The 18,702-nt window shown below is 40.4% G+C and overlaps 1 protein-coding gene across 5 annotated transcripts in view; it reads left to right on the top strand.

Moving 5' to 3' along the window:
- ARHGAP6 (Rho GTPase activating protein 6) overlaps positions 1-18,702 on the top strand; it is a 343,882-nt gene that overhangs the window by 295,136 nt on the left and 30,044 nt on the right. For all 5 annotated transcript variants that reach the window (XM_054182853.1, XM_054185159.1, XM_054184310.1 and 2 more), the window contains 3 exons: positions 2,500-2,571; positions 12,196-12,452; positions 17,481-17,676. In XM_054182853.1, coding sequence (XP_054038828.1) covers positions 2,500-2,571; positions 12,196-12,452; positions 17,481-17,676 — 525 coding nt within the window. The remainder of the gene's footprint in view (positions 1-2,499; positions 2,572-12,195; positions 12,453-17,480; positions 17,677-18,702) is intronic.

The raw sequence follows: 18,702 nt of genomic DNA, 5'->3' as shown, positions 1-18,702 counted from the left end.
CTGCCTTCAGTGGAACTGCACCCATTTGCCCAAGGTAAGTGTCTTTCTTCTGTCACTCTGCAATCTCTTTCTTTGCTCAAGAGTGCACCGAGTGGACTGGTTTCTGTATTTTCTGGTTCATCCATCTCCAGAATTGCTTCCTGCTTCTTACATTCCTCTGGGCCTGACCGTCACTTGTATGCAAATTTCAAGGTTTGCAGAGACAAATGCACAAATGTTGTCTCAGCCTGTCATTTACTGAGGAATTACTTCACTGTTGGAGTTGAAAGAACCACCCATTAAGAACAAGGCTCATGAAAAAGCATTGATAGTTTTCCTGTAAAAGTCATTAGCATGTTTTCCACGTGGATATGAGTGCTGTTTATTCCTGTGTTCAATACCAAATAGCATTCATTTTTCCTCTCTTTCTGTTGTATTTGACTATGCAGCACTAAAACACTCCAGAAGTTGCCGTTGTGTGGGTATAATAGCAAAGCACTATATTTTACGTCCAATTTCGGCTTTTGTTCTCATTTTTGCATCTCAGTAGACTTCAGTGGAATGTCAGAATATCAATAAACAGGTCTTTGGAGAATAAGGCTCTAAGACTCCAAAGAAATGTAAGTCATCTATCAAAAGGCTACTGTGAAGCAGCAATTTCAATTTATAACATGAAAAATAATTTGAAAATTACTTTATATATGTAAAGCCAGAACACAATGGCAGTAGGAAACCCTATAAAAACAAGCAGTACTGTCAGGTGTATGTAAGCAGGCTACCAACTCTTCACATTGTCAAGAGATGAAAGAAGAATTTCTATAATAAACTCAATCTTATCAACGGGAAGTGTCAGAAGGTGTGAAAAGACTGGACATATTAATCAAAGTATGACTTTGAGTTATGAACTTGTCATGTGGCTACGAAAAAAGAAAATCTCATCGTAGACCGTACCACACAATTAATTACCAGCATAATATTGCTAAACTCTCATCCGGAATACCTTATCCATTCTAGTCAGCTTGGTTTCAGAGAGATGAATTCTCACCGGAGCAGGTGTGGAAAAAGGGGAATTAACATACGAGCAAATGACAATCTACCTCAAGAGACAGGAACTGTGTATCATAGTTAAGTGAGTGCTGGGAGCAAATATGCTCTAAAAAAAATGCAGAGTGCAAGTGGAGTCAATCAAACCACAGTTACATAAGGTAAAAAGAAACGCTGATTTTAAACCAAAAGGATATTACATAGCTATAAAAAAGTCAGAATTTGTCCAGCTGTCTGTTGAGTAGTGTTCTGGGCATGGCTTTCAATAGGAGTTGAGGGAAAGCTAAGGGGAAACAGCTTGTGTTCTCCCATGACCCCTAATTGCAGACATAAGAGTTAATTGACAAACATCAGCTTCACTCCTCTGTGGTATGTTCCCTACTGTAAAAGACCACTGAAGACACTGGTTCACGTAACTAGAAAAACACACTGAGGCAGATTATTCGGTGACCTTCCTACCATAAAAGTGAAACACAGATACAATGTGTTCATTTTCGAGTTTTTGCCACATTACAAAACCAGTAAGGCAAAGGTATGTGTTCATTAGCCTTTAGCTTGAGTGGTGCCTGTGTTAGTATTAGTCCCTGTGTTAGGCCCTTTATATTGCTCTGTAACTTAAAAAATTCTAAATGTACAAGTTAAAGCAAGCCTGTGTCTTAATCCCTGGTATTTGTTGAGACCTAATAAATAAAATGCATTTTTGTTGACTTTTCATTATAAAAGATGCCCCTGAAGGAAATAATGATAGCCAACCTTTTTACATAATTGTTTCAAGAATGAACCTGCCTACGCCATTGCATAAAATCTTTGGTCCTTAATACCTTAGTGAAAACTTGGATGATATATAGGGTGGCAGAACAATAATTTCTCTGAAACTCTAATCCATCTGAACCAATCCGGACATGCTGTACCAAACTGCAAGCTCCCAGTGTGAGTTCAGATCAGATGGGTCATGTGAAGGTGGTCAGCTATCACCCAACCGGTATGAATGGTATGCAGAATTTATTCTGGCGGTTAGTAATCCCTCTCCAAATACTGCCTACAGCTCCACACCTGAATCACAGTCTCGTGAGCATGGATGATGGCTAAACAGTATCTTTTCAGTTTATGGTACCTTGCTATCAAGAGCATCCAGCAACAAACTTCCGTTCTTAAGTCTTCAAAATTAGCTTTCCATTCTGCTAGATGGGCTGTGTGACCATGCATGTGTAGATGTGCCCAGCAGCATGCAGTAGGATGCATTGTGGGTCCCCGGTACAACCTCGGCATTTGGGTGAACAAAGCAGCACTCCTTTGGGCTGAAGGACTGTGACTGTGTCAGTCCCTAGCCTTTGTGAAATGTACCCCACAGCCTTCCTGACTCCCAAGTGCCATAGCCATCTCACTCCATGTTCCTACAGCTTGTGCAGCAGTTAGTTCAGCATTCATTCTCTTCACTTACTTCCCTTTTTTTTTTTTTCTTTTTTCCTCTTACAGATGGACAAAAGAGGAAGAAGTCATTAAGAAAGAAACTGGACTCATTAGGAAAGGAGAAGAACAGAGACAAAGGTAAAATAGAACGAGTGCATATTTACTGATCGGGTCATCGTTTTGCATATGAGTTTTCTTTAGTCTTAAATGTATACTTTCTGGATTAGGAGAATGTTACTCAGATGATGTACTGCCTAGGTGCTAATTTCCAAGTTGAAAAATACGCCTTATCTTTTCTATTCATCATTAGTATAACCCAGATCTCTTCAACGGAAAGCTTATTTCCTGGCAGAAACGGAGGAGTTAAAGGACTGTATCTTTTCTTCATTGCTCTTTCTCCCCGTTTTCACCATCCAGTGCAGAGTGCGGTCTGGATAACATGATCCAGTTTGTTTACCTGCATTTGCACTCTCCTCTTTCAATTTGCAAAGCATGTGAACCCAGCCTTGCCCAAGCAAGTCAGTTGGTTTGCTTTTCTTTTTTTAACCTTAGGAAAATAGCTGTTGTTTAAAATATATAAATGCTTCATTGCTACTGATCAGTTGGATTTTAATAGATTCCACGTGACATGGATTTACAGATACGGTTGCGCTCTTTTGTTTGTACACTAATCAGCTTTATGGGCTGGGTCCAAATCCACTGGACTTGACCTGTAATTTGGAGCGATTTGAACTAAATTGAGATGTTGAGACCTGAAAAATGTCTCTGAAATTGCAGTTTTCTGCACATAGGTAATTGTGCATCTAATGTGTTCCTGCATGGAAAAGAAGTTCCCTCCTGAAAAGAAGTTCTGGAAAAGTGGTAGTAAAACTCAGTATTGACACCTCAGTTTCACAAACAGACACACAAACACACAACTTTATAACAAGAGAAGTGATTTTGTTACTTTGATGTTATTGATTGTAAAATGGTTTGGCAGAAGGATGGAACTTTGAAATTCTGTTGAAAAAAATGAACATCCCCATTTCAAAGTTACTTTAGATATTTGTCAGGAAGAAAATATTTTCCTTTTAATTTTTGTTTATTTGGTGACTTCATATATAGGATTATTATTTTCTTGGTTTAAAAATGGCTATGGAAAATATTTGCATTAACCATTCTACAACTGAAAGTCCCCTGACACATTTGTTTGGATAAATCCAGTGGCCTCCCATGTTGCATTGTGAGTACCAAATCTTTCATTTGTTAGGAGAATTACTTCATGTAGGACTGAGCCCACATGCAGAAATAGTCTTTGAGGAAGAGGTTTAGTGATTTTATAGCCACCTTTGAGGAAAAATCTATTGTGTATTGCTCCTGTCAATGCATTACATTTGGCTGTAGTGTAATTAATCAGTCGTTATGTTGCTTAGTTTTCTTGGGTTTTTCCCCATAGTCCTCCATGCACTTAAAAGTGCAAAACAACATAGTTCCGTGCAAAACCTTCCCCAGTTTTCAGTGCATTTGCCAGATACTGATCTTCATAGTGGTCTGTGAGCTGCTCTTCTGCATCAGAAACAGGAAACGGCGTACTACTTTTTTTAAAAAATGTTCTGTCTCTCTCAAATTTTTGATGCACTGAGAGCTTTTATCTTTCCCCCCATATGGCTAGCATGACGTTGGTAGTCTCCTTTGAAAGTTTCTATGTAGTAGCTCTTTTGAAAGTTTAAATACATTTTATCTTTTTACTCTAGCATTTTTCATTGCAGTAGCAGATTTAGCAATAATAAATTGATTTGATAATTCACCAAAGACTGAATTTTTCTGTGTCACCCAAACCTGGTGGATCTTTGCAGTTGCACTTCCAGAACTCCTCCAATGCCTCTTTGGTGCGGTGCCTTGAGAAGTGATAACTTCCTTTGATGATGCATACAAATGCTTAACCTGGAGTTGCTCTTTATTCCTCTAAATTCTCTGTTGACAAAGATCTTTCAAACAGTATTTTTTCTTACATTGCCGTGTACTCTTTTGTGATTTCCTTATAGCCTTGTTTTATTTCAGCTGACCTCTGTTTCTGATAATTACAGGACTGTACTGGTTGAGCACTTACAGATAATATTTTCTGCTATTACAGTTCTGTTCAGGGACTTTTTGTGTGTCTGCCTTGCCATGATAGCATTTATACCCCATTCAGTTAGTAACTTTGGGGATATACTTTCTGGTTTTATGCCAATGGATTTTCTGAGTGCACTTTGCTGTTAAGGGCTCAGTAGTTGCCCACAGCAAAGGTCAGCACTTTGTACTTACTCATCCTTGTATATATTTGTCTACTTCCTGTTTTTCAGCATTGCTCATATCTTCTGGTTAACTATACCCAAGCATTTTTCAAAATCACTGTGCTGATTCACTTAATTTTAATTCCTTTTTTTTTTTTTTTTCCTTCTTTGAACTTTAGGCATTTCAAACATGTACCCCTCTGCTTTTGTCCTCTTTCTCCCATCTTCCACTGCCTTATTGTCGTTTATAGTGATGTCTTACATGCTCTCTCCACGCATAAACTATTACAGGATCACCCGCTGAGGGGAAAATACCCCAGCACTACTCAAACAGGAGAATCTATATTTCTGTCCTTCCTTCGGGACATCTGTATTGACAGGGGTGTCAGGTGGGTCAGTAAGGGTACAGAGGGCCGGGAAATTGGAAGGAGTCACGTTTCCAACCAGAGTGAAAAGGAAGCCGCGTTGGCTCTTACTTGCTGCCAACAACAGCCGTTACGCAAAAATAGCCCAGATAGCAGCATATGGCACCCTGCTTCTCATGGTTTCTGTCCATGGTTGTTTCTGGTGTGCTCTTCTCTGCCCTTCTGAGTTATTAAAGATCATCTGCCCCACAGATACTTGCTGAGCAGAGTCTTAGTCCATGATGGCAGAGGGGATGAGCAACCAGGAAGGTGCTGGATTGTGCCATGCAGGCCGTTTGCCTGGCACAGTTGGTGAAAGGCGTCTGTTTCCCTGTGAGAAGCAGCAGCACCAGCATCTCCCCCACCCTCAGGAGTTAGGAGGGACAGCGTTGCCCAACTTTCAGGTGACAGTCTGGCTCTGGAAAGAGAAAAGTAAGGCCTGGTGCTGCTGATGTCCATAAGGATGAGCCCACTGTGCTCACATCACCTTCCCCGAACAGTGGTCTCCATGTCACCCAGAGTCAGAGTTAACCTCCCGTGGCATGTGTGTCACAGCGAGCTGGAATTTTCATCCTGATCCATTCCATGGTGGTTTTTTAACAAGCATTTCTACCATTTATTTTATAAAGAGAGCATCTTCTATTTCTGGGTAATCAGTCCAAACAAACACTCCACACCATGGATGTGGGTGTGCTCACAAAAAGGGCCAGGAGCACTTAACCACCTGGGCATGTCCCTAGTCCTCATGCCCATAAGGAATGCCTTCCTTCATTTTCTTATTGGGGTTTTGTGGGTCGTTTTTTTTAGTAACTAGTCCAACTGCATTGTTGTGAGAAGGAAACAGCGACACCAGGCCACAGGATGTTGGAGGGGAAGCAGGGAAGCCAATTTCCAGAACACTTTATACAGTCGAGTTGCATCTGTCTTAGTGCAAACAGCATTTCCATCCCTTCAGCATCACATTTACAAGCTCAGTTGCAGTTAGAAGAGTATATAATTAATTCCAAATATTTTGAGTTTCCCATATCTCGACCTGGGAGACCCCGCATACCAGGACCAAGTAACAGCTGAGGGCACCATGTTGTTAGGTCTCGCCTGGACTACGTGCCACCTGAAAAGTCTTTTTTTTTGGCTATATAGGCTCCTGAAGGTTAATTCTGACAATCACACAGCTTTGTGTCATCCTGTGTGTGTGCTGCAGACAAAGATCACCGAGATGTGCTCGGTGCAGGAAGCCAAAAAGGTGGAAAAGAAGGCCACCATGCTGGTCAGCAGGGACACACGATGGAGGCCTTGCTGCAGGGTGCACAAGGCGTGAACCTTGTGCAGTTCCTAGTGCGTGTAGTCAATGATGTGTCTTTTGTGTGGGCAGCTCCTGAGAAAGAACAGGGAGGACTTGCGCCCTTGGTCTTGCCTGCCAGTCCCTCTCCTTTAGCACTGACGTGCACTGAACTGCCCCAGGGTGGGTATAGACCTCTGGAGTTGCTCTCTCTGTGGAGGTACCACCTCTCCGATTTGTGCCCAACGCTGTTCTTGCCCACCCCGCCCCAGCGGGTGGTTGTACTTGAAAAGCATAACCAAAAGGATATGGTACTCATTTCTTCTGGGACTATTTGGAGATCTAATCAGTCATATTTTAGGACTTGGTCCAATCTGTGGAGTTTTTACTCTCCTGACATCATGTTTTATTTAGATGGATCAGTCAGTCAACCTGTCTGTCTATTAAGTGTGAGAGTTTCAGCGAACTGTTATACTTCTGAAGGCCGACAAAGACACTGAAGTGGGATTGAATGCACTTTAAATGAGATTCATGTCTTTATTTTGTCCTTTTTGACAGGTACATTTGTCGTCATCTCATTAAAAGAGGAAAAATCCTAAACCAAGTGTGTTTTCAATTGTTTTTACATCTCTGAGTGACTCACCAGAGCAGGATATAGCAAAACTTGATGGATGTAAACAGACGAAATAGGAGAGCAGCTCTCCACCCAGATATTTAAGCAATATTCTCGGCTTCCATCATTCAGCGTCTTTGCTTTCCTCTGCCCAGCCTCCTTGTTATTAATGGCCATCATGACTCTCAATTGTGCTGTCTACATATATCTCCAAACATTTGCTTTAGCTGCTGACAAACAGTACTCAGGCCGGAGGAGCCGTAAAATGTCAGTGCTGCTTGGAATATGAAATTCTCAGGATGCTCTGCATGCTGGCGGCTGGGTGCTGTTCCCTTACAAATTCACTGCTAATTTTGATGGCAGAAATGTGGAGCCTTTTGTCCATCTCCTGTCAGTGATACAGGGGTCAGCGACAGCATGCCTACTTGGAAAGTACACACGGGCATTCCGGAGAAAGATCCCTCCCAGAAAGGATTGCTCCTTGAATATTTTAGCAGTAAACCAGCTCCATTTTGCCTTGGTTCTAGTAAACCCTACAGATGAACTAAGAGACTTGCTCAGAAATAATAATCACTTGTTACGTGATTTGTTGAGCAACTGAGAATCATTCTTTTTGCTGATGTTTCTGTGTGGAATGTAAATACTTGACAGGTTCGTCTGTGGGGCCTTAGCAGAGCTGCTGTGTATGCTGGAGTTTCTAAGAAAAGGCTATCCTGGTAACTCGGTGGCTTATGCAGATCCAGCAGTAGATGTTTGATTTTTCTTTAGTTCAGAATTCTTGAAAACGTCTTCCATGTTTACTTCCCGGCCATGCTCAGTAAACTTAGAGGTATTTCTTAATGTTTGCCTTGGTTCTTCAGTAATTCAACCTATCATGATGTCAGTATGCCTTGGCACAGCCTAAGGAGAGAGCTGAATAGATGAAGTTTCTGTTTTATTATAGTTTATCAGAAGTGTGGTTTTTCCAAGCCTTTCCAGCACCCCACTGTGCTTTTTTAAAAACTTCAAAAATGTTTCTCATGCTCTCTAGGCATACAAAAGAGTTTTTTAAGCAACACTGTCATATTTTGTACTAAAGTCAACTAAAGGACTGAAGAACTGCTTAATTTTATTTTTTTTTTTTAAAAGAAGATCTACCCACAGAAAAAGCCTAAGTAATTGGGAAGGCCTTGTATCACTTCTTGAAGGTCAGTGAGCTACGACTAGCTGGAGAAGAGCGTTTCAGCTAAGCTGCTGAGAATGTTGTCTTATCTCAAGTCTTCTGGAGTCAGTGCAGAATTTTGACGAACCTTTGGACAGGAGGAGTTTTGCTGTTCCCGTCGTGGATCAAGGTTTCCATTTTCCTTAGTTTCTTGCTTCCATCACTCTCTCTGTGGATCCAGAGTAATTAATTTCAGTTAGCAAAACAGAATTACCCAGTCTGGCTAGCTGGGGAGGTTGACTTAAAGACCCCTCTCCATTTAAATATCCTTTTTAAAGCACATTATTCTCTGAGCTGTCTTCTACTCTAATCCTTTCGTTTAAGTAGAGGTAGTACAAGCACCTCAGTAGATCTTGGTCACAGGGTTTTAGCAGCTCAAAACCAGCATTTAAGCTGTACTTAAGAAAAAAACCCAAAGTGCTAAGGAGACTATCCAAAGTTGCTGTATTGTATGCTCTCCACTTTATTAGCATTGAAGGCCTCAATAGGGTCTAGAGTATAGACCTCACTGGTTCTTAATAGAGTGTTATGGTTTGTGGGATGGAAACAACAATTTTCACCAGCTGCAACTTCAGAGAAGTCTCCAAAACTATACTTGTATGGGGTGGCATGAGGCCAAGTAAGCTAACCTTATGGGTCAACATCCTGGATATCATAATTCGATTACCAAAGAAAAGGATTTCTGATCACTGAAACTCTTATTTGATCTAGCTGGGAGTTTTTCTGCGACGTGCTGCTTTTTATTAGAAAATGCTGATTTGACAACACAGAAAGATTGCTTAGGAACGTAGCAGTTTCAATCAAAATTTTGTTAAGAAACTTCCCTTAGCTGCAAGATGGACTTTATGGTAAGAGAAATTATGCACTTCTCCAAAATAGCAAATTGTCTCCTTTGCCAGTAAACACTAAAAACCAGAATGGATCAAAAGACGAGTCCTTATGTGCTGCTGGCTAAGGATATGAGTCTGTGTTTCCAAGCCGATTGCCCAGTCTGCCAGGTTGTTTCGCATTTTTACATGGTGCTTTCTGCAAAATTTCTTTGTAAGCTGCCCACTCTCCTAATTGAATAAGTGATGAAATTTTGGGGAGCGTTTACAGGGAGTAACTGACTTAGTAGCTTTGGCACTCACTTAGTGTATATACAACAGACCAATGTTTGAGCCCCTGCTCTAAGGAACGTTTCTTCAAACAAATGGAACATCTCCAGCAGTGGGGATTTCCAGCCTACAGCGGTAAATAGGCAGTTGGTTCTTTTACCTTGAGTGTGAGACCAGAGCTTCAACCCTACACATCTTATGTCTGACCCAGTGCGCTTTCTCCCCCATCAATGGGTTGCTAAATACTTTGCATGACTACAACTCTTCTTTTTTTTTTTTTTAATGAATCTGAAATGTCAAAAGGGCTAGCATTCACTCTAATGGACATGACATTACCTGTCCAACAAGGAAATTGTTGGGATTGAATACTTCTGAAGAGGGGTTGGCAAAACATGCTCCCACCTGCGGCCCCCCATGGCACACAGACAGACTAGTTTTGGTGAGAACTTGAGGCTGTAGCCAGTCTGCGGAGGGTGCAACCGATTCTCTTAATTTCAACAAACGAACAAAAAGTTACTGGTTTTGCCAATTCTTTAACGTAGTTACGCTGCCAGCCAGCATCACTTCCATCTGTATTTAGTCTGAAAATCAGCCAGTTGGTTTTCATCCAGTTCCCCGTCTCTGCCAGACATTGAGAAATCGGGGAACTGGTTCGTGTCCTCTGAGAAGGAGGCCTACAGCGAAGCAGCCTGGAGCAGAGGCGCAGTGTCCTTTCACTGCTCCAAAGGCACCTTGAGCAAGAGCAATTAAAAAACTGGCATCCCACACCTGACAGTGTTCAAGGAGGAGCAACAGCAACCTGAAAACACCAGCCTTTACATAACGAAGTCAGGGAGAGGGTCATTTTAATGAAATTCTTTAAAGAAGCAGTGCTGAGATCTCGTCTCCTGCGGATCTTGTCCCAGTTGATCCTAGAGCTGTAGGATCAATGGCATCAGCATGTCATTGGGCATCACTGGGCTACGTAGTGCTGTCCCATCCCAATTTGAAGCAGGAGTGGCTGTGAGCTAAAACCAGAAATGTTTCTTGTTCAGGGTTCCATTTGGCTCATTTTCTCAGGAAATATTGTGGATGGACAGATAAATAGGGATGCTGGAGGTATAACAAAGTACCCAGTTAGATGGCCAGACATTGCAGATGTGTGTTTCAAGTTTGTGGTCTTAAATGTTCATTGGGAAGATAATTCAGAACAGTATACATTTTTAATATTAATACTCTCGTAATTTTATGGTCACACTCCGCTGTGTGCTGGAGGGACGGGTCTAACCCTGGACTCCTGGAACTGGCTATCCCTGCGTTGCTTGATGCCCACGTGATGATGTTCTTTCTCGTCCTAAATTAAATGCAGATGGTTTTAGATGTCATTCTACTCACAGGTCACCTCCAGACTTGCTTGATATGTGAGGCTCTGCTTCCTGATTTAGTTTTGTCTGGCTACCAAATTTAGTTCATGTCTTAACATTTCATACTTCTAAAGAGCAGTAATGTTTCTCACCAAATCAGAACAACAGACCCTTGTCTCTTTAGTTTGATAGCTAGTCTTGTCCTCAGTCAAGATTCACAAAATGTACTCTTCTTTCCAGTGCCTTACTTTAATCTTAATGATATTGCAAGCATAGATAAAATTTGAAAGTGTCATCAAAGATCTAGTCAGGCTTTTAGTCCCAGGAGAAACTATGGCCTCTGGTCATTTAGACTAAAGAGAGGATGAATATATAAAGATTTTTGTTTGAGTTGGTTTTTTTTTGTTGTTTGGTTTGGTTTTAGTGTGGTTTTTTTTTCCTTTTTTTCATACTTAAAATAAATTTGCTTTTAGTCTCTAGTGCTTGCTTTATTCCTGATACAGGCAGATTTGAAGCTGTAACCTAGTAAAAGTTGCACTCATTTTCAGCAGAATGAATAGAGTCCGTAGCTACTTTTTCATTCCATTTGAACACAAAACAGTTCTGGTTTGCAGTGTGACCCAATGGTTTTGACTCTACTCATCTCAGATAGGTCTAGAATTGAAACTTAATGATGAGAATTTCAGCATTAGTAGTTGGCTGATGCACTGTGGAACATTTTTCTGGTAAAACATTTGAGCATTTTACTTTGAGACCTGAAGTGTATGCTGGTTTTGTACATTAGAGTTGTATTGATGTGGGATGGGATTATGTTCTTTTTGTTAGGTGAGAGAAACCTGTATTCCCCTGTATTTCTGTATGTCCGTATATACTTTTGTAATGTTACAAAGGACCTTTGTACTGATACACCACTATTCAACTGGTTTAATTTTACCAGTATTTTAAAATAGTGTAGTTCTTGTATATAATAAAAACCATATCCTTGAAGGTGTAGTCTGTGTAGTGGATGCACTTACAAGCTCCCTGTACATGTAGGTGCTTAACCTTCTCGCCTGTAAGGAGACCCATGCACGTGCCTGTACCCCTCGACTCTGGTGCCCTGCACCATTTGTGAGAAATAAATGTGGTGAAGGGGCCTGAAACATGAGAGGGCTGTGGCATGGTCCAGCTGGGCTCCCCAGTCTCAGGATTGGGTTGCCGGAACCTCTGTTGGCTCTCTGCACCGTCTAGATTGTGTCTCTGACTTCCAGTTGCTTTCAGGGGAAGTTAAAATCTTAATTAGATCTGTTTCCAGTTAATTTTCCAAGATTCTGTGTGGTATATCTTGCACGATCCAACTGGAAACCAGATTCAGATACCATGGGCTACAACTACCTGGCATGTCTCCACTATTATTTTTTCGTTTGAATGTTGTTATTAATATTATGATGCAGTACAGTACCTCATTGGAATTATTATATATTTAAAGGGACTTCAAACTGGTTTTCTTTTTAACAGCTTAATACTAAATTCTTTTTGTACTAAATAAATATCAGATGTTCAGTAAATATTAATTTTCCTGTTGTTGCAGAATTTATTCCCCAGGCTTTTGGAATGCCATTGTCCCAAGTGATTGCTAATGACCGGGCCTACAAGCTCAAGCAAGACTCTCAGAGAGAAGAGCAAAAAGATGTTTCAGATTTTGTGGCCTTCCTCTTGCCATTTGGAACTAAAAGGCAGAACAAAGAACTTTCAAGCAGTAACTCATCTCTTAGCTCAACCTCAGAAACACCGAACGAATCCACTTCTCCCAATACACCCGAGCCAGCGCCACGAGCAAGGAGGCGTGTAAGTAGACCCATCACAAGGTGGTGCATGCCAGTATCTCCAGAGGGTCTGGCTGGAGCAGGAGAAAACCCTGTTGTGTCTGTGGATTGTGGAGTATTTCTTCTGTCATGTTCAAACAGTGACTTTTTTTTAGGTGGAAGCTGGCTTGGTCAATACCAGAAAATTCTAACTCTAGTGGAAATCTTCTTTCTCTGGTGTTGATGGGAAAAGATCATATGGACTGTGAAAGTCTTACAGATCCCAAAGTGACAGAGAGATTATTTGGAAGTCTTTCTGTTCACTTCCTTTATCTATCTCCTCCTGTATAAGTCTTTAGATTCAACAAATTCCATCTGTCTTCAACCTCATTTTTTCAGCTGGGGGATACTAAACCTCTGTGACTGGTATATATGTATGTTTATGTTAATTTAGCTCCGTAAACTTGGAAATAAATCTACTATTCATCCCTATCCTAATATTAATAAAAATCCCTATGGCCTAATTCTGATCGTGTCCTCAGTGGTAAGAAAGAAGTTGTCAAAGTAAATTTCTACCAGGCTCTTCGAAGGAAATTTCTGCACGCAGGTTATGAAAATGCCTTTGGCAGCAGAACACAGCAAGGTAGTTTGGACTGGATGTTAATCTGGTATGTAAGATAAGTACCTGGTAGACCACTTATTTGCAGGGTTCTATTTCTTGTAAATAAATGTTATGCTCCGAGATTTCCAGTTTTCCAGTACTGCTAGTTTCCAATACTAACAGTATTGGAATTTTTTTTTCCTTTTTGTTACCATGGGATAGAGGTTCTAAATTTACATTTTTTTAATTCTGTTTGCAATGGGAGGAGAAAAAAATACATAATAAAATAATTTAAATAAAAACTCCTGTTAAGTACTGAGAAAGAATTTGGAGTACAAGAACTGATCCTGGAAAACAAAATATTTTCTTAGGATCCTCACCTTCTTATCCCTAGGATGAAACATGCTGCAGAGAAATGCCATGTAGGGCTCTTCAAACCACAGCGCTGAGAGGGGTAGAACTGTAGTAAACTGCAAAATTAAGAGAAGATTGAAGAGCCCCATGACCTGCCTTCTTTCCCTCTAGCTGTCAGCTGAAGCTTATACCTGAAATGTCTGCATTCTATCTGAAAACGACTGAGGGCATGATTTTTGAAGATGTTTGCATTCTTACATATGCACAATGCACATCTATTGGCCTGTCCAGACCATATGAACAGGCAGTTGTGTTCACCCAGAAGTGTGAAGTACGCTTGAATATAAGTGTGAAGGGAAACCCGACAACTTCTTTCCGAATTTGGCATAGGCAGTGACAAAAAATAGAAATTCACCGTATACGCCCATTGGCTTCAGAACCTGTTTTGCATATGAGGGAAAGATAATTCATGTGTCCAGATATGGGTCATCTGCTGTTCTTTTCACAGAGTGTGGTAAGATCTCTGACACGCATTTGACCAGCCAGCAAGCAGAAGGAACCTGGATCCTTTGTTACATCCAAGGGATAGAATTCCATCAAGACCAAGTTCCTAGAAGCTTCTGGGCTTTTGCTTATTTGGTTTGGTTGTTTGTTAATACCAGGATTACAGCTTTCAGGGTCTTGAATTTCAGCCTTCAGTCCATAGTCATGGGGATGCAGTAGCGCATGGTTCACCTACAGAGAAGTAAGAGTAAACGAAGGTGGGCAGTGTGATGTGGAGGGAGTTGGCATTTTCTCTCAGGAATGAACCTCAGTTATTCACGGAATTTCAGAGTTGGAAGGGACCTCTAGAGATCATCTAGTCCAACTCCCCTGCTAAAGCAGGATTGCCTAGAGCACATTACTCAGTAATGTACTTTGTGAATTCTCAATTATTTAACATTACTATCAACTCATGCCCATATTTTGTCTGTCCTTGGCCTTTATACTTCTGCTTATCAGTGTACTTACTCTACTCCCCTGAGTTTTTTTAGGGGATGGTAAGGAAGCCTGCACTTATCTTTTACCTCTTGAGCAGTGTTGCACTGTCTGTTTTCAACTATATCAAGACGAATGCTCAAAAGAAAAATTTGATTCATTAGTACGTGCAATTGATACAACCCGTTCCTTACACAAATGCTGCACAGACACCTGGAGTGCAGTCCTCTTAAACTTAAACTGGAGGGATTATTTATCACTGTACCATTCACTTCTTTGCAACTTTTGTGTATTCCAGTGAGTCTTTAAACACTCAGCTGAGGATTTCAATAAGGGTCATAAGGTAATGCTGACTGCAGAGCTCATGGTATGAGTGCTGTGGTTATCTTTCCTCCAAGAGGTAGACAGAAATCACTGTTGCCGCATTTTCTGTGTAGGATTTTTGCGCAGCAGTTGGAAGTTGAGACCCTGGTCATCCAGCAAGGCATTTTCCGTGTGCTTATTATAGAGAATATTCTGATGCTCTGTTAATATATTACTTATATACATATTATGGAGCCAAAATTACTCAAGTATCAGGAGCTCAGTCATACTGCTTTACTACTCACATAGCATAATGTATGGAGAGAAAATGGATCTGCCATGGATAGTACTTGATCCCGTGCATACTCTGTAATATTGCTCATTTTTTCAAAAGACAGAAGCCTTCTGTAACCCTTAAAAAGTAAAGAAAAGGTTCATCTGACCTTCATTCCACACTTGTCAATCTGGCCTTCATTTTCTTTTTGCTCTTCCCATTTCCTCTTTAATCTGCACTTACCTTCATGTTTCTGTGTGCTTAGCTTAAGACTTGGCCAGTTTATTAGGTTTTGAGCTTGTCATGGTGGAGGAGGGACTAGTATCCATTGTGTGCAAAGGGTGATGCCTGGAAGATGGAACTGTTTTTTTCTTCGGTTGCTGGGCATTTGCAGTCCAAGTAACGCGGTCTGTGTTAATAGTCCTGGATTGCTGGGCAGCAAGGTGCGTGATTTCCTGCATCCTTCCTCAGTGGTCACGTAGGTCTGGCTGAGCCCAAATTAGTAGGTCTGGCTGAGTTTGAGCTGGATCCAGGGAGTATGTTGGTAGTGTTTTCCTGTCCACTTGGACATTTAAAATCACAGCTGGCCTGGACTTGGTGTTGCCAAGCAGTGCTGTACTTCAGCCACTGAACTCAAGGTCACTCTTCCTAAAGCCAGCTCAATGCCCCAGTTAATCCACAACTTTGATAAAATGCCCAAGGATAATGGCGAACTGACTGTATTTACATCTATTTTAGGGATCTGAATCCGACTTAAGTGACTCTGTGATAATAATGATTCATGAGGTGAGGACGCTTTGCAGACAGGGAAGGACCAGTAAAGGCAGGGTATAAAGGAGGGCACCTGTCGTACAGGGACTGCCTGGGAGCTGCAGCGGTGAGGATGGTGTTGGGATTTTCAGTGTTAGCCGACTAATTTTGATGTCTGAAACCCTAAACTCTTAAAAACAAAATAGAAAAATTGTTCAGTTGGAATTTTATACACATGGATCATAGCCAGAGATTCTTCTTTGGTCTGGGGTGGTTTTTTTGTTTCCTTTTGGCAGGAAATGGTAAAGGGAATCAAGCAAGTGTACTCCTCAGAGACATGAAAAATCAAGGTCAAAGTTGCATTATAAAGGGTCTAGTAATTCTTTAGAGATGTGGGTCCAAAAAAATCTAAAAACTTCACTGTATTTTATTTATAAGCCTTCCATGAGTTATAAAAAACAGAACTATATCTGATAAGTTAGATGTTGGGTTTTTTTAAAAGATGCCATGAACTAAAAATTTTTAAATTAATTTGAAATCTCAGTGGACTTTGTATGAGTTGCCTATGAGTCGGAAATCTTTGTAAAGTTTAGTTGTCTAGGCTGATGGAAGAAAATACTCCTTGAGCTTGAAATTCCCTAGCAGTTATGGCGTTCTCATTTAATAGACATAGTGATCTCACCAGAATTCTATGAAATACCTGTCAGCAGAACGGTGTGCTTTTAAGGAATTCGAGTTGTTAGCGAAGTTTTGTGTTGGCATTTACATTTTCTTCATTATTGTTCAGGATGTACCGTACATTTTATGTGGTGGTAAAATGTATATTTTATTTCAGAAAGAAAGAAAATAATTTACAATAGATATTTTTAATGAGAATTAAACCTGAAGTTTTTATTTTTGTTTTTTTATTATTATTATTTTATTTATTATTATTTATAATAATATTTATTATTATTATTTATAAGTCTAGATGTCCCCTAAAATGTTTTTGCCTGATAAGTTTAATAAAAATTGAGGGAAATGGTCGTTTTGAAGTGACAGTGATCTTGTGGTTTGAAAAAAAAATCTTAATTTTCAACATTGAAACATGCCATAAACCTCCTGCTGCTTGTGCTGCTTTATCCTTTACAGACTGCTTGAACTTCTGTGCCTTGCTGTAATCCAAACATAGTTTTCAAAGCTTTCATTGGAATTTTAATGACTTTAAAATGTTAAGATACATGGAGTAGAATCATCTAAAAAATATGACCCTTCTACTTCTCTGGTGTGTCTTTGTGCTATGATAACATGGGATTATTTTAATCTCTGCAGTTGTATGTATTTCTGTTATTAGTTAACTGTATGCAGTGTATGGTTGTAAATCTATTTGCGTCATTTTCACTGATACAATGGCCCAAGCTGCAGAAGAAGTAGGGAATCAGGTTTAAAAATGTGTACATATCTCCATGCACATAAATATTGTACTGCTGAGGTGCAGACACAGACCGCGATTCATCCTTGTCCTGCAGTATGTGCAGGCTTACAGCAATAAAAAGGTGTGCCGAGTGAGTGGAAGGCATTTATTTTTTTCAGTATCTAATTTGTATTCCTTGTAGTATGGTGGTAATAGCATTGGTACCATTGTGATTTTCCCATCCACTACACTGGTATTATAACTTCATTAATTTCCAAAAACTGTAGCAAGTTGTATGGTTGTATTTTTATATTGGCTTGTTTAAAATGCAGGGAGGAAAAAGTCTTTGTTAGATAAGGTCCTGCGGTGTTTAGGTTTTTCCATCCTTACTGATTGTTCACGTGTGTGTATTTTACAGGGCGCGATGTCTGTGGACTCTATCACAGATCTTGATGACAATCAGTCACGATTGTTAGAGGCTCTCCAGCTCTCTTTGCCAGCAGAAGCCCAGAGCAAGAAAGAAAAGGCAAGAGATAAGAAACTAAGCCTGAACCCGATTTACAGGCAGGTTCCCCGGCTTGTAGATAGTTGCTGCCAGCACTTGGAAAAGCATGGTAAGAATATTTTGTTTTCCCAGGAGTGGCAGATATATTTTTACTATAATATAAATAAATGTGTATTTTGAGAAGCAAGCATATACTTCCAATTGCAAGGACAACTTTGAAAGTCAGACACTTTCCCTCCTATTTTGCCTCTTGCTAAAGATACTGTCTCACAAATAATTGCTTAGATTGCTTCCCAAACTAAGGATCTATGCTGCAAGCTTGCAAACTGGCCCATACAGCACAGGGGAAGAGACATTTTTTGGAGGTCAGTCATCTCGTGCTAGAGTGCTCAGCTCTGCAGGAACGGCTCTTCATACCCTGCGAGTTTACCCACACCTTGAGAATGAAAGTCTGAAGTCTGCCAGTCAGCCTGGAGTCATTCTTTGCAACCAGTGGATCTTAAGGTGTAAGAGCTAAATTAACCGTTCATCCTAAAGTGCAAGACTTAACTAGAAACGGCATTTGAAGATAGAGGCTCAGAGAAAGAGAAGAATCCCATGCTAAATTATATTAAGCTCCAAGAAGTTTCTTCTGTTCACTACAAGGCTTGCAGGCTCCCTGTTCAGTTTGTCCCTGGCTTGAGTCCTTCGGACCAGCCTTAGGCTCAGGCCTGCTCTCTCCAAAGGGAATTATAAATTCCTGCCAATATTCTTTTCATATCTTCATGATCATCCAGACACAGACCTCCCACCAACTTTAAGTAATGCAGAAACAATAGTTAATCAAGGTATCTGTTCAACATCTCTCACAATGTATCTTAGTCTTGTTAAAATTTTTAATGAGAACTGAAATAACTTGGCCACAGCAAGACAGAGTTATCACATGGCCAGATGATAAACAAACCATTAAGTAATGGTGACTGCAACACCAAATGATGCATTGGGTGCCTAATTTGACCAGAAAGAAATCATTTACTGACTCTGAATGAAAGGCTTTTGCAGATGAGGGACTGCAATTGAAACAACAATGCTAAGCTTTTACAATACGTAATTGAAAACCACATTGCTTACAAATATATAAAGGAAAACGGCGAAA

The sequence above is a fragment of the Rissa tridactyla genome, chromosome 1 (genome assembly GCF_028500815.1).
Source record: "Rissa tridactyla isolate bRisTri1 chromosome 1, bRisTri1.patW.cur.20221130, whole genome shotgun sequence".
NCBI classification, from domain to species: Eukaryota; Metazoa; Chordata; class Aves; order Charadriiformes; family Laridae; genus Rissa; species Rissa tridactyla.
The sequence above is the reverse complement of the archived record's forward strand: the minus strand, read 5'-3'. Positions and strand labels throughout refer to the sequence as shown.